At 35.4% G+C, this 13,456-nt stretch overlaps 1 protein-coding gene across 1 annotated transcript in view; it reads right to left on the bottom strand.

Annotated features, from left to right (window-relative positions):
- Positions 1 to 10,214, bottom strand: part of LOC132295011 (beta-glucosidase 12-like) — a 53,091-nt gene extending 42,877 nt beyond the window's left edge. The window contains exons 1-4 of the mRNA XM_059793082.1: positions 9,964 to 10,214; positions 9,456 to 9,525; positions 9,315 to 9,373; positions 6,581 to 6,656 (exon numbers count right to left, since the gene is read on the bottom strand). Of these exons, the coding sequence (XP_059649065.1) occupies positions 6,581 to 6,656; positions 9,315 to 9,373; positions 9,456 to 9,525; positions 9,964 to 10,128 (370 nt within the window). The 5' untranslated portion in view covers positions 10,129 to 10,214. The remainder of the gene's footprint in view (positions 1 to 6,580; positions 6,657 to 9,314; positions 9,374 to 9,455; positions 9,526 to 9,963) is intronic.
- Between the last annotated feature and the right edge of the window lie 3,242 nt (positions 10,215 to 13,456).

The raw sequence follows: 13,456 nt of genomic DNA, 5'->3' as shown, positions 1-13,456 counted from the left end.
GCATGCCAAAGTATTTGTATAAAACACTCAAATGTGTGGGAGAGAGACTAGTAAGAACTCCCAGTAAGGTTCTTTTATGCCTTGGTGCAAGAACTTTTTATCTAAGGTGTTTAAAAGAAATAAAAATGCAATTTAAAGTAGATGAAAATGAACTAGCTGAATTGAAATGGACTGAAAAATAAATTGGCCGAATTGAAATTAACTGAAAATTAATGTTTGCAATAGAATGAACAGGCCGAATTAAAATGACATGAATCTGATCAAAGATTTGTCATTGAATTCGTTGCATAAAACAAAGATTAAATTTGTAAATAGCATAATTAAGGATTGCAAAAGAGGAATAAGTTACTGGAACTTAATGTCTTCGAATGAAATTTGACGTTTGGACAAATGAATTGAAGATAAAGATGACGTTGAGTCATTTGATGAATTTTTGATTCATGCTGATTTGTGGTTGGTGCTAAACAAATTGGAATGGGATTACAATACTTCTATTTTTAGAAGTTTTAATCAACTTATTTCCTAATTACTTGCTCTAAAAATCCTCTTCTCCTTGATTTTCTTCTCTTCGTGATACTTACTGAGTCAAAACCCAATATATTTCCACTTCTCTTCACGGCTTGCTTTAATAGAAAATCCTTACTGAAATAACCTTCCTTGATTTAATCACATATAAGTTGCCAGAACATTGTTGAAAAGTTGCTAAAAAGTTGTTAATTTTTAGCAACTTCCTTCCATAGGCTCGGCTGATGTATTTTCCTTAAATGGCTTCATAGCCATTTGCAATTTTTTAAACTTCTGTGACTGTTCCTTCTTTTTGGAATTCCCTTTCCAATTAAACCCCTATTTCATAGGGTTTAGCTAAATCTCTAGTGTCCCAGTTTAAACAAAATATTTGAATTAAATCAAATATTAGTTACCAAATTTCAGCAACAACCTTATTGGATAAGGTGGCTGAATTCCTAGATCTTCTCCTCTTGTTTCTCAATTGGCCGTCTTTTCTTGGAACCATACTGAACACTTGTCGGCTCCTCACTGATCCACGTCACCGCTGAGGTGGCTGCTAAGTTTTGGTGCCAACAATTTCACCATCACTACCCCTTGCATAGGAACTTATTAAAAAGAAAAGTGTCCATAAATTGGTTCTTCTGGTTATCTGTTATATCCTCAGTAACCCTTCTAGTGCCAATGGATCACCACTTACAAAGACTCCAGATCCTTGCCCTGCTCAAAAATTTATAACCAGGAACATTAAGAAAGTTGTTAGGAAAAACAAAAGTTGTTCTGATTTGATATCTGTTGACTCCTTTAAAAGTCACATATATCCTAGAGGGTCTCTCATACCTCACCTCCAATGATTTTTATCCAAGCTTGGAACATTAGAAGGCTCAACTAGCCTTCTAAGTAGTCAGAGGTTAAAAATAAAATCTTTGACCTAAAAATTAATTTAGTCTATCTTATAATCTCTAAATGCTGAAGTTATCCACGAGAACATTGATGATGCTTGGCCTTTTGTCAACAACTAGTCTAAATCAACAGGGGCCAGAACATCTCTTTCTTCACTTCTTTTTCTGTGGTTCCAATTGTGCTGCTAAAAGACAATCTCTATGCACTGATATCATCCACCACTCTTCCCTTAGCCATTTACCGTGGCTCATTGTGGGTGATTATAATATTATTTCGCACTCTAGTGTGAGATACTAAGGCTCAAGGAATGGTGTCTAGCATTTTCAGAGATCAAGGAATGTTTAAATAAGGCTGAGCTTAAAGACGTTAAGTTTAGTGAAGCTTGTTTTCCTGGAATAACTATGGGTGATGTAAATATTGCTAGGAAGATAGATCGAGCCCTAGTCGACTGTATTTAGAGCACTATTTTCCCTTCATCAGACAGCAAATTTTTTCCTCCTAGCGTTTTTTACCTCAGTTCTATCTTGGTTTCCATTTAGCTTAATATCCCTAGAAGGTGCATACCCTTAAGATTTTTAAATGCTTGGTGCTCTCACCCCATCTTTCTTTTATCTATTTACAGGGTTTAGACTTCTTATACCAAGGGAACTTCTATGTTCCAGGTTATCCAGAAGCTCAAATGTCTCAAAGCCACTCTTAAAACCAACTGTAAAAAGTCCTCAGATGTTGATTCTAAGCTGTAAGTTGTTAAAATGGAACTTGACTCATGCTAGTATGATCTTCATTACAATCTCAGGGATGTGAATCTCAAAATGATTAAACAAACTCTTATTCAAAAGTATTTCATACTTGCCAAAGCTCACTAAGGCAGAAATCCAGAATGGTGTGGCTCAAGCTTGGTGACTGTCATTCCTCATATTTCTATAAATCCTGCATTTCCAAAATCAACAGAAAGATAATAGACTCCCTTATCTGCTAATGGTCAGTTAATTGAGGACATAGATGGCATCAAGTAGGAGGTACTGAACCATTTCTAAAATTTGTTAGACTCTCAACCCACATCTACACACTCCATCAATGACCTCTCCCATCTTTTAACAATCTATTCCCTCTAATCTTCACCTCTTATTGGATTCCACTCCAAGTTCTCATCAAATCCAAAGTTGCATTTTCTCTCTTAATATGGACAAATCCCTGACCTAGATGGGTATAATGTCCTCTTCTTTTAGCACATGTGCCACATTATTGGCAAGCCCGTCACTAAAGCCATTAATGAGTTACCAACCGGCCAGTGGCCTAGCGATATCAGTCTCTTACTTCCCAAAGGGAGGTCAAGGGTTCAAGTCTCGGAGGAGACATGTGTGTGTGAGAGTAACCAACTATGAAAGAAAAAAAAATTAATAAAGCCATTAATGAGTTATTCAGGAATGGTAAACTCATTAATGAAGAAAACTGTACCTATATTTCCTTGGTTCCCAAGTGCCAAACCCTTTCAACCCTCAATGACTACAAACTTATTTCTTATTGCAATACCATCTGCAAGTAAATAGCTAATCTTCTAGCAACCAAACTTAAGTCTTCCCTTCCTCATATTATTAACCCTTCTTAGACATCTTTTATTCAATGAAGGAAAATCAATATCTATATTCCTGGATCATGAATTGCTTAGAGGCTACCACAAGAACAGCCCCACTCCAAGGTGTTCCATCAAAATTAACTTGATGAAAGCCTTTGACTCTATAAATTGGGACTTTATCACTAACTATCTTACTTTTCTCAGCTACCATCCAAAGTTTATTTCCCTTATCAAGGTTTGCATTTCATCCCCCTCATTTACCATAGCTTTAAATGGTGAATTCCATAGCCACTTCAAGAGTAAAAGAGGGCTTAGGCAAGCGCACCTTATCTCTTCATTCTTATTTGTCATACTCATGGATCCCCTTACCTCTATTATTCTAAACTTTATTGCCAGGAATCCTAACTTCAGGTATCACTAGAAATGTAAAGACCTGAAAAACTCTCAGTTCTCCTTTGCTGATGATATGTTTCTCCTATGTTATGAAGATCTTGCCTTAGTTTCCACTCTCAAGTCAACACTTGATCTCTTATGTGCCATGACAGGCCTTTCAATCAACCTATCTAAGAGTTCTGTAGTCCCTTTTAGAGTTGATCCCATCACTAAACAGGCCATCTCTTTGATCCTTGTTATAAGAATTGGAATTCTCCCCCATCAAGCACCTTGGGGTCCTTTATTCTCTACTATCCTCAAATCTTCATATTGTAGAAGTCTTATTGAAAGAATCATTTATAAAGTTACTCACTGGTCTTCTAGATCTCTATCATATGTTGGGAGGTTACAACTTATCAATGCTGTTTTGGTTTCTACTCAAACTCTACTAGTGCAGATATTCATCCTTCCTAAAGGGGTCATAAATGAAATCAACAAGTTGTTCAAGTCATTCCTTTAGTCTGGTATTGAAATGAATAGTACTGGGGTAAAGGTTGCTTGAACTGCTATTTGTAAGTTCAAAGTTAAAGATGGTCTGAGAATTCCAAACTTAGAGTTATTTGACAAAGCAGCTATTATTAGATATAATATATGGGCAAATTTCTCAAAACCCCCAATACTATAAAAAAAACTGATCATAAAACACCAACCAGTTTTAAAAACCCCCAATAATATAACAACATTATCATTTTACCCCAAATCTGTTATTTGGGACCGTTAACCCAGCGCGTGGTTAACAATTGCTTTGCCAAATTGACTTTTGTGACTAAAATACCCCTGGTGTCACATGTGCCAAACAAGTGATATATATTTATACGTGTTATTCCGACAATACCCCGACCATAATTGTACTTATTTTTGGCACGTGAGCTACCTCGCCTAATTGTATTTATTTTTGGCACGTGTTCTTGTATTTTTTACACATTGCTAATTATAAAAAAGGGATTATTCCTAAAAAAATGGGATAATAGAGGTCAAAGCACAAATTCATGGAGTCCAAATCAATTCTTCCAACTTTACTAATTCACCACCTTTGGTTTCGCCACTGTCAACTATCATCACCGTTCTACCTCGCTCGTCGATTGGGTCTCAGTCACTGGCATCGATCTGAGTTTAGTCCTTGCTCAGTCCGATGTCGGCTGTCGAAGTCTTAGGCTCTGATCGCCAGCATTCTGTTTCCTCTATCAGTTTAGTTCTTGCTTGCCGGAGTTCTCTCTGTTTCTCTAGACCGCTAACCACCAACTGCCAGCGGCGAGACCCATTATTGTTTCAACTCCGGCGATTCCTCCTCTTGATTCGCCACTGATTACTCTCTCTCTCTCAAACCTCCTCTTTCTCTCTTGATCGAGTCGATTGGATTGTCTCTACATTTGTGATTGGCCTGGTTGTGTGCACACTGAAGAGAAGCGAAATTATATGCTTTTTAGGGGAATTTTCAAATGAGTCGGTGGATAACCGGAACTGGTATGTACGGTATTCATGTGTGTGGATCAGTTGATCTTGGAACTGCGTTGTGAGGAAGAGGAAGATGCATGGGGAGAGAGTGTAGGATTTGGGGGAGTCTCAATTTGGAAAGAAAATTGGATTTTGGAGGAGAGGGAGGAGGTGACGGAGGATTTGGGGGAGTATAGAAGGAGGAGGTGGTGGCGGCGTCGGCGACAGTGGCGGGGTCACTGGAGAAGTAGGAGGGAGTGATGTGGGTGACGTGGCTGAAGAAGAAGCCATCCACGTCACCTAGAAAGGAAGAGAAACGTTGGATCAAAGAGGCTAACGTGGGGCCTGATATTTCTATCTTCTGTAATGTAAGGTCATCCATGGCTGCTGTGCTAGAGAGAGAGAGAGAGGAGTGAAATTTGTGAAGGCTAGAAATTAAGATTGTAATTTCAAAAATATGATTTTTGTACTAAACGATAATATTGTAATTTCAAAAATATGATTTTTTGGTTTTTTAAATAAAAGGGAATATAATAAGGGTAATTTAGTTATTTCACATACCCTTAACGGCCAATTGACAGAGTTGGGGTAAAATGATAACGTTGTTATATTGTTGGGGGTTTTTAAAACTGATTGAGATTTTATGATATTTTTTTTTATAGTATCGGGGGTTTTGAGAAATTTGCCCTAGATATATTTGAGACCTTCTCAATGATGATAATGGAAGAATTGGAATAAAATGGTGAGGGTTCGGCTGACACAAAAAAAAAAAAAAAAAAAAAAAAAAAAAAAAAAAAAAAGAAGGGGATTATATAAGAAGTATGACAAAAAAAAAAAAAAGAGGTAGAAATTAAAAAGTAAAACAAATTAAATTTTTTTTTGAATTATTTAAATCTCTTGTCATCTTGCTGTAGACAACAGATCTATGGCCAACCATCACTCTTAGAACAGCCTCTGCAACCTTTGTAATGCCCTTCCAGAATCACAAAATCTTCTATTTTTCAAATTTTCTTTGACTTCTCCTTTGTGGAAGTTCATCCTGGTGAAGTGCCGAACCAACATCAACAAGTAATCATGGGATGACATAGTCAGTTGGTGTGGCTCGAAATGGAAAATTAGTAATCCTAGTAATAAGGTCTCCATGCTTTGTCTTTCAGCATTAGTCTACCACTATTGGGAAGAAAAGAATGTTAGAAGTTAGAACCTTTCAAAGGAAATTTAGATGCCAAGGCTCTGTTTTTGGCCAGGATTTCTGATATTGTTCGCTCAATTCTAAAACTAGGGTTCCCCGGGGATGATGATGCCTCCGAATCCTTTTCAATGATGGGAATCTGTAGCCGTCCTGCTGTAGACATCCTCCTCGCCCTACTGATTAATCATGGTGGAACTCTTAGCTCCAATCGCCTTCAATGGCCACATCCATATAGCTCTCAATAGTTAAACCGACCGTTATTGATGGCTATATATTTTGCTTTTGCTTTTGCTTTTTGGGCCAGTTTGGGCCTGGTATTATTGTTCTCTATCTTGTGTTCTTTTGAGATCCAATTTGGGCTTCTTTTGGGCCGACGACACTTCTTGTACTTTTTTCATTATATATATATATATATATATATATATATAATTGGTTCAAAAAATAGAAGAAAAAAAAATATTCTCTACTGCGACCACATGGTCCACAATTCACATGTGATTATATTAAAGTTTGCAATTAAGATCGGGGGATAATCTTACTCGGTAATACTCTGGGCCACGAGATGGAGAATCTGAATGCATCCAATCCTATATCTTTCATCAGACTTATATCCTCCTGTACCATGGTGTCAGTAGTTGCAAAATATATATATATATATATATATATATATATATATATTGTGGATAAATTACATTTACATTCAGTTGAAAATAAACCTAATAAAAACGTGGTTACAGGTGACAACCACCCTCTAGAACTAGTCAAAAATTTTGACGGGGTGAATTTACCGTTCTCCTAAGCGAAAAAGATGTTAATAGCCTCTTGAAATTAATAAAATTACAGTTAGCAAGCCAAGGAGTCAACCACACACATTTCTAAGGACGTCAATGGGATAGATTTGCTTGCACAAAAAAAAAAAAAAAATGGGGGGATAAATTTAAATGTCCTTTCTTAAATATTGTGACTTTATTTTAGATATATATATATTGTCATTCTCCCTCATATCACTCTCTCGAGAACACTGCACATATCATCAATCATCTCTGTATCCATCTCTAGATAATTTTTTTTTTTTTTTTTAATCTCTAAAAGTTCACTCACTCGTGCCCATTCCCAAAAAATAACAATAATAAATTAGACATGACACAACATATAAAATTATATGTGATAAAACATATTTATCTTCCCTCACTTTTTAGGTCGGTCAACCTGAAATCCCGCTAAATCAGAACTAAACCATCTCAAAATAAGAAAAAAAAGAAAAAGGGGGACAAATTTAAATGTCCTTTCTTAAATAGTGTGACTTTATTTTAGATATATATATATATTTTGTCATTCTCCCTCATATCACTCTCTCGAGAACACTGCACATATCATCAATCATCTCTCTATCCATCTCTAGACAATTTTTTTTTTTTTTAATCTCTAAAAGTTCACTCACCCGTGCCCATTCCCAAAAAATAACAATAATAAATTAGACATGGCACAACATATAAAATTATATGTGATAAAACATATTTATCTTCCCTCACTTTTTTGGTTGGTCAACCTGAAATTCCGCTAAATCAAAACTAAACCATCTCCAAGATTTGGGATAAAGTATTGTGACATAAAAAATAATGTGCATATATAGAGTCTACACTTTCAAATCCACCAAAAGAAATACATAAACTGCTACAAATAACAATTTATTGTACAATCATAATGTTCTATGTAAGTAAGAGCCTTAGATTTGGACGTTACATGTACTTCATGCTGGGTTTAGAAGTATTGAATGTCTTAGATACAGAATTAAAAATAATACAGACGAATTCGGAATTAAAAATAATACAGAAGAATTACATATTAGTCTTACTTTTATCTCTTAAAAGATACTGTAATTAAGTCCTAAATTTTTTTAATTAGGATAAAGAATTCCTACTTTTGACATTTAGGCTCCGTTTGTTTCGACGTAAAAATATTTTTTTTGAAAAATATTTTTCTTTTTCAAGTAAAATATTCTTTTATTTTTACTTTGTCGATATTTAGCAAAGTTTTACATTGAGATTGAGGTCGAGCCCATCAGACGGGACATATAAAATAACGTGTTGAAAATTTATGAATAAATTACTTTTATTAAATTTTAATATTTTTTTTCTTCATAAATATTTTACGACAATTAAATTCAAACAAACGGAGTGCTAACAAAGTTGCATGAAAATTTGAATGTCTCTTTGACCCACACTTTTGATGTATTGTTGGTTGGATATTTTATGGCTTTTAAACGGCAGCCCAAAGGTTGTTTGCACCAATGTATCATGTGATATCGTCAACATATATATCACATTGTAATGGTTATGTGTTACAACGAAAAATTTGTCCCATATCGGATTTGGATAGGGGAGTGATTCGATATATAAGAATTGGGTGTTACCTACACCTAATACCTTAGGTTTTTTAGTCGGATCACAAAATACTCACCCGTTATAATTGTTATCGAGACCCAGTTCTGAACTATTAAATTTTAATTCCACCTAATAATTTATTCTTTTAAATAGGATCGCGAAGTACCAAACCATTACATTATACCTTGATAGTCTAATAATAAGGGCATTTTCATATTTAAACTTACTTGGAAATTGATATAAAAAATAGGACTACTTTATCCAACTAAAATTTTATATGATTTAATTATCTTTAAAGTGTGAAAATTTTCCTAATAATAATCAGTTCAAATATCAAAAAAAAAAAAAAAAAAAAAATTCATATCAAATCCAAATCAACAATTCACGACTCCCGACGTAGGCAAATGTAAATGACAATCACTGCAAAGGATTGAATCTTATCACGAAGCCACAAGTAGACGACTCCTCCATACTAAAGTAACTAAACAATGCATCATATAACAGAATATCCAATGGCCCCAATATAGTGTTTGTTTGTAGACAAGTATATGTATATACTAGTGTATAATGTATATATATTTTATGAAAGTAGGGGCAAGAAGATAATTTTGCTTGGCGCTTTAGTCATTTCACTTGTAGGATATTTTTAAGTTAAAAATGCATTATAAAATAAGGACAAATAATATTTTAATTTAAAAATAATACTTAAGTACTCAAGGATTTATATCATCTCACCACATATGCGTCACCAACGTAAATAGGATGATCGGTATAATTAAAGTTAATTTAGTGTTGTAAGGGCAAATTATGCAAATGTGAGTGTAATTTATCCTAATTTTATAGGGCACAATCACCTCTATTTTTAATTATTTCTGAATAACCCATATACCTTATAATGATGATAAAAATCATTCGCTACATCACCAGTACTGTGGTCCTCAATTTTTTCTGTCAATATTACACATACTGGGTTAATGATAAAGCAGCACCGTACGTGATCAGTTAAAAAATCCGTGTGTGAGAGAGAAACCTGGATGCTTGTGTGTGAAGGTGTCCCACATACTGGGTTTTCTACCATCTCCAAAAGCTTCTCCTTCGTACTGAGGGGACATCAACACACGATTACCATATGAAATTATGAATAACACGGCCAAATTAAAAATACAATGGAAAAAATAGATATGTACCACATAAAATATAACTCATGTTAGGTACAATTCAAGATGGCGCAACCCAACTCGATTCGGATTGAGGTTGGGTTGGGATTAGACTAGGTTGGGCCAACCCAACTTACAACCCTACTCACGAGACAAAACGGGTCAAAAACAAACGAGGCTGAAACAGAATTACAGCCACAAAATCCCCATCTTTCACTTTGGAAAGTTGAGAATACTACTGGATTATAGTTCCTCAATGGTTAAGTATATGAATACAAGGCACGTCGGCAACTCTTTATATATATATATATATATATATATATATAAGATGGTTTAAGTCAATGCTTGCTTGGGACAATGCAATTATCTTTGCTGGCATACCTGATACGACGAGGACGCCGCTCCAAATACAAATCCATCAGGAAAACTGCTCCGACTTAGTTGATCTGAGTGCTGAGGACTGCATTTCACACCTCTCGCCCCACCCAGATAGTGAGTCATGATCAGGACCAGCAAGCAGAAGAGGAGGGGACTTTTAATTTCCATAGGCGACTTTACAATCTATGGTCACTATATATATATATATATATTCATGTACTAGCTTTTCCTCATACCACAGTCCACCTCCTTGACAAAATATATACTTACATTCCCCAACTGTCATTCAATGGGAATTAGCTCAATATATATAAAATATTTATATATTGCATGTCAGAATATATTGATTGAGGTGAGACACGAATCTATATATAGATATGTTATAGATATGTTGGGGGCTACGCTACCACTCTTAAATATATTCTGTAAGTTTTCATTATTAAACTGGTTCTTGTCTATCCTCTCATTTGAAAATTTTTACATATTTTTTCCAAGGGCAACGAATTTTTTATTTTTGGACAAATACAAGGACCTCTCTCATAATTTGTCTTTCTTATGATTCGAAAATTTAAATGAACTTCTCTTTAAAAATAAAACTAACCTACAATGTTAAGATGCAGAAAGAATTGTGTGACGTCATGTACATTAAGTAAAATGTCTATAGTATCCTTATTCCTCCACATCAGCAAAAATTAATTCAGAATTGACCAAAACATAAGTCAGCCAGATGACTACGATAATTGGGTCACTACAGCGTTGACGAGGACGGCACTGGTGACGGAGTTGTTGCTTCGGCTGAAACACTGATCAACCTCTTTATGTTTTGCCACCGAAAATTTTGTATGGCGGAGTTGGGGAGCAGGAACGGAGGGACAGTTTGGGAAGAAGAAGAAGTATGGTGGAGTCGGGGAGCAGGAACGGAGTGACAGCTAGGGACATGAAGGTTTCAGGACGAACACTTGCCTCAACACCTTCCTTATCTCTCCTCTTCCGTCTTCTCTCCTGCGGCGAAGCTCCCTCGCCACTATTTCCAACCGCTCTCTCTCTCTAAATATATATATATATATATAGATTTTCTCAGATTAATCAATTAAGTGACAACATACTTGGGGAATCTTCTTCCAATTTACTATAAATACATCAAAATAATTTATATTGATTGACGTGATCAACATTTTTCAGATGTTAACTAAATGGACCTCTTCAAATTTCAAATGTTAATGGCAGAGTGAATCCAAATTATAAATTTGGCTTTTGGTAATTATTTAAAATGACAACATACATAATTATATTGTTAATACAAAATATATATGCAAGGGACAGACTAGCATCATTTGTATTGAAAGAGTTGTTTGACAAACAAAACAAAAAAAAACGAAATAAAGGAAACAAAAATTAATGTGAATAAATTCGATTCTCATTTTACTTCATAGGAAAATAAACATTACATTAAATGTACAAAAAAAAAATTAAAAAAAATAAAAATAACCATATGGTTAGTGGTGTTAGAATGTCTGTTTCATATGGCTAGACAAGCCTTTTTCTACTTGCTTAACAGCAATTCAAATTGCAAGTGACATCAATGAAAGTTTCTTCTCTGCATGGGATGGCGAGACCACCCATTGGATGATCAAATCCAAACTCTTCTTCGGCCTGACTTGGCAAATTTTGGAATGAAGGATGCTTCAAATATGCAATTGGGTCTACAAATCTCTTTTTTTCGGTTTCTCCAACATAATGCTTCAATGAAAGTCTCTGTAAATATATATATATATATATATAGATTTTCTCTGATTAATCAATTAATTAGTAACTGGGGTGTTAATTTACAAGTGGGAAGTGTTGTGATTTTGTGGAGTTTAATTAGGTGAAAGATTTTTTAGGAAGATTTAATTATATGGAAACTTCAAGAGTACTGAATTTTAGGGAAAATTCAGTTTCTTAATTTGTTAGGAAAAATTTAGTTTCCTAATCTGATTTGACTTCCTTATTGGTTTAAGGAAAATTCAGTTTCCTGATCTGATTTAATTTCCTTATTAGTTTTGGATTCTACAAAAGGCAAGTTCTTGTAGGACAAGTTTTGGCCTCCATAAATAAGGGTGAAAGTTAGAGATAAATGGGTGCCAATACAAGAGAGAGCAATTGAGAGATAATTCTCCTTGTAATTCTTCATCTTTTCATATTAATTTTGTTCAGTGTGCTCCATGGACGTAGCCCTAAGATTTGAGTGAACTATATATATCTTGTGTTCTTGTGTGTAATTTTTTTTATTCTTCGTGATAGCTTGTTTATTCCTTGAACAATGTTGTTTATTTTGCATTTCCGCCACAACAACTGGTATCAAATCCGGTTGATTGTGTAGTGCAACTTTAACAACTGGTATCAGAGCCTTTGGGTGAGAACCTAGGGTACAGAAGGTGTTTGACGAAATTTCGAAAGTCTTTCGATCAGATCTGTCCATTCGAGTGGGAGTAATGGCATCAGAAGATAAGACATCCACATCCATGATCGAGAAGTTCGATGGCACAAACTTCAGTTTCTGGAAGATGCAAATTGAACACCTCTTATTTCAGAAAAATCTGTATCAACCTTTGGGAGAGAAGCCAGAGGATACAAAGGATGCAGATTGGGAATTATTTGATAGGAAGGCTCTTGGCACCGTTAGATTGACGTTGTCAAAGTCAGTCGCCTTTAATATCAGGAACGAGAAGACGATGAAGTCTCTCATGACAGCCCTTTCTAATATGTATGAACAACCTTCTGCAGCGAACAAGGTGCACTTGATTAAGAAGTTGTTCAACATGAAGATGGTCGAAGGTGGTAAGTTCAATGAACATCTAAATGCGTTCAACGAGATAGTTGGGCAATTAGAGTCTGTTGATATCGACTTCAAAGACGAGGTCCGAGCACTGCTAATTCTAGGGCAGTTACCCGAGAGTTGGAGTGGCACAGTAACAGTGATCAGCAGCTCTGCAGGGAAGACCAAGTTGAAGTTTGATGAAGTTGTGAGCATGATTCTGATAGAAGAAATCAGAAGGCAAACAGCAGGGGTTTCCACTAGTGGTTCGGCGTTAAATGTTGAAAGCAGAGGCAAGGGTTCAAACAAGAAGAAGGGCAACAATAATAGAAACAGAGGCAGATCTAAGTCAAGGAATGGAAGGACACAGTCTCAAAATTTCAAGAATTCCATAGATCTCAATGACGTTGAGTGTTGGAATTGTGGAAAGAAGGGACATTACCGTGTTGATTGCAGACTTCCAAAGAAGGGAACTGAAAGAAAAACTGAAGCAAACTTTGTCTCAGAAGAATCAGATGATGCATTGATATGCTCTTTGGAAAGCAAGACGGAGTCATGGGTTTTAGATTCTGGTGCATCGTTTCATGGTACCTCAAACAAAGAGCTATTTAATAGCTATGAAACGAGTAACCTTGACAAGGTGTATCTTGGTGATGACCAGCCTTGCAGCGTCGTTGGCAAGGGTGAAGTGCAAATCAA

This window comes from Cornus florida, unplaced genomic scaffold (assembly GCF_030987335.1).
Source record: "Cornus florida cultivar Cherokee Brave unplaced genomic scaffold, ASM3098733v1 CherokeeBrave_3.0.0_Hap2_Chr02, whole genome shotgun sequence".
Taxonomy (NCBI): domain Eukaryota; kingdom Viridiplantae; phylum Streptophyta; class Magnoliopsida; order Cornales; family Cornaceae; genus Cornus; species Cornus florida.
Note: the sequence above shows the minus strand (reverse complement) of the source record. Positions and strands in the feature narration are given on the sequence as shown.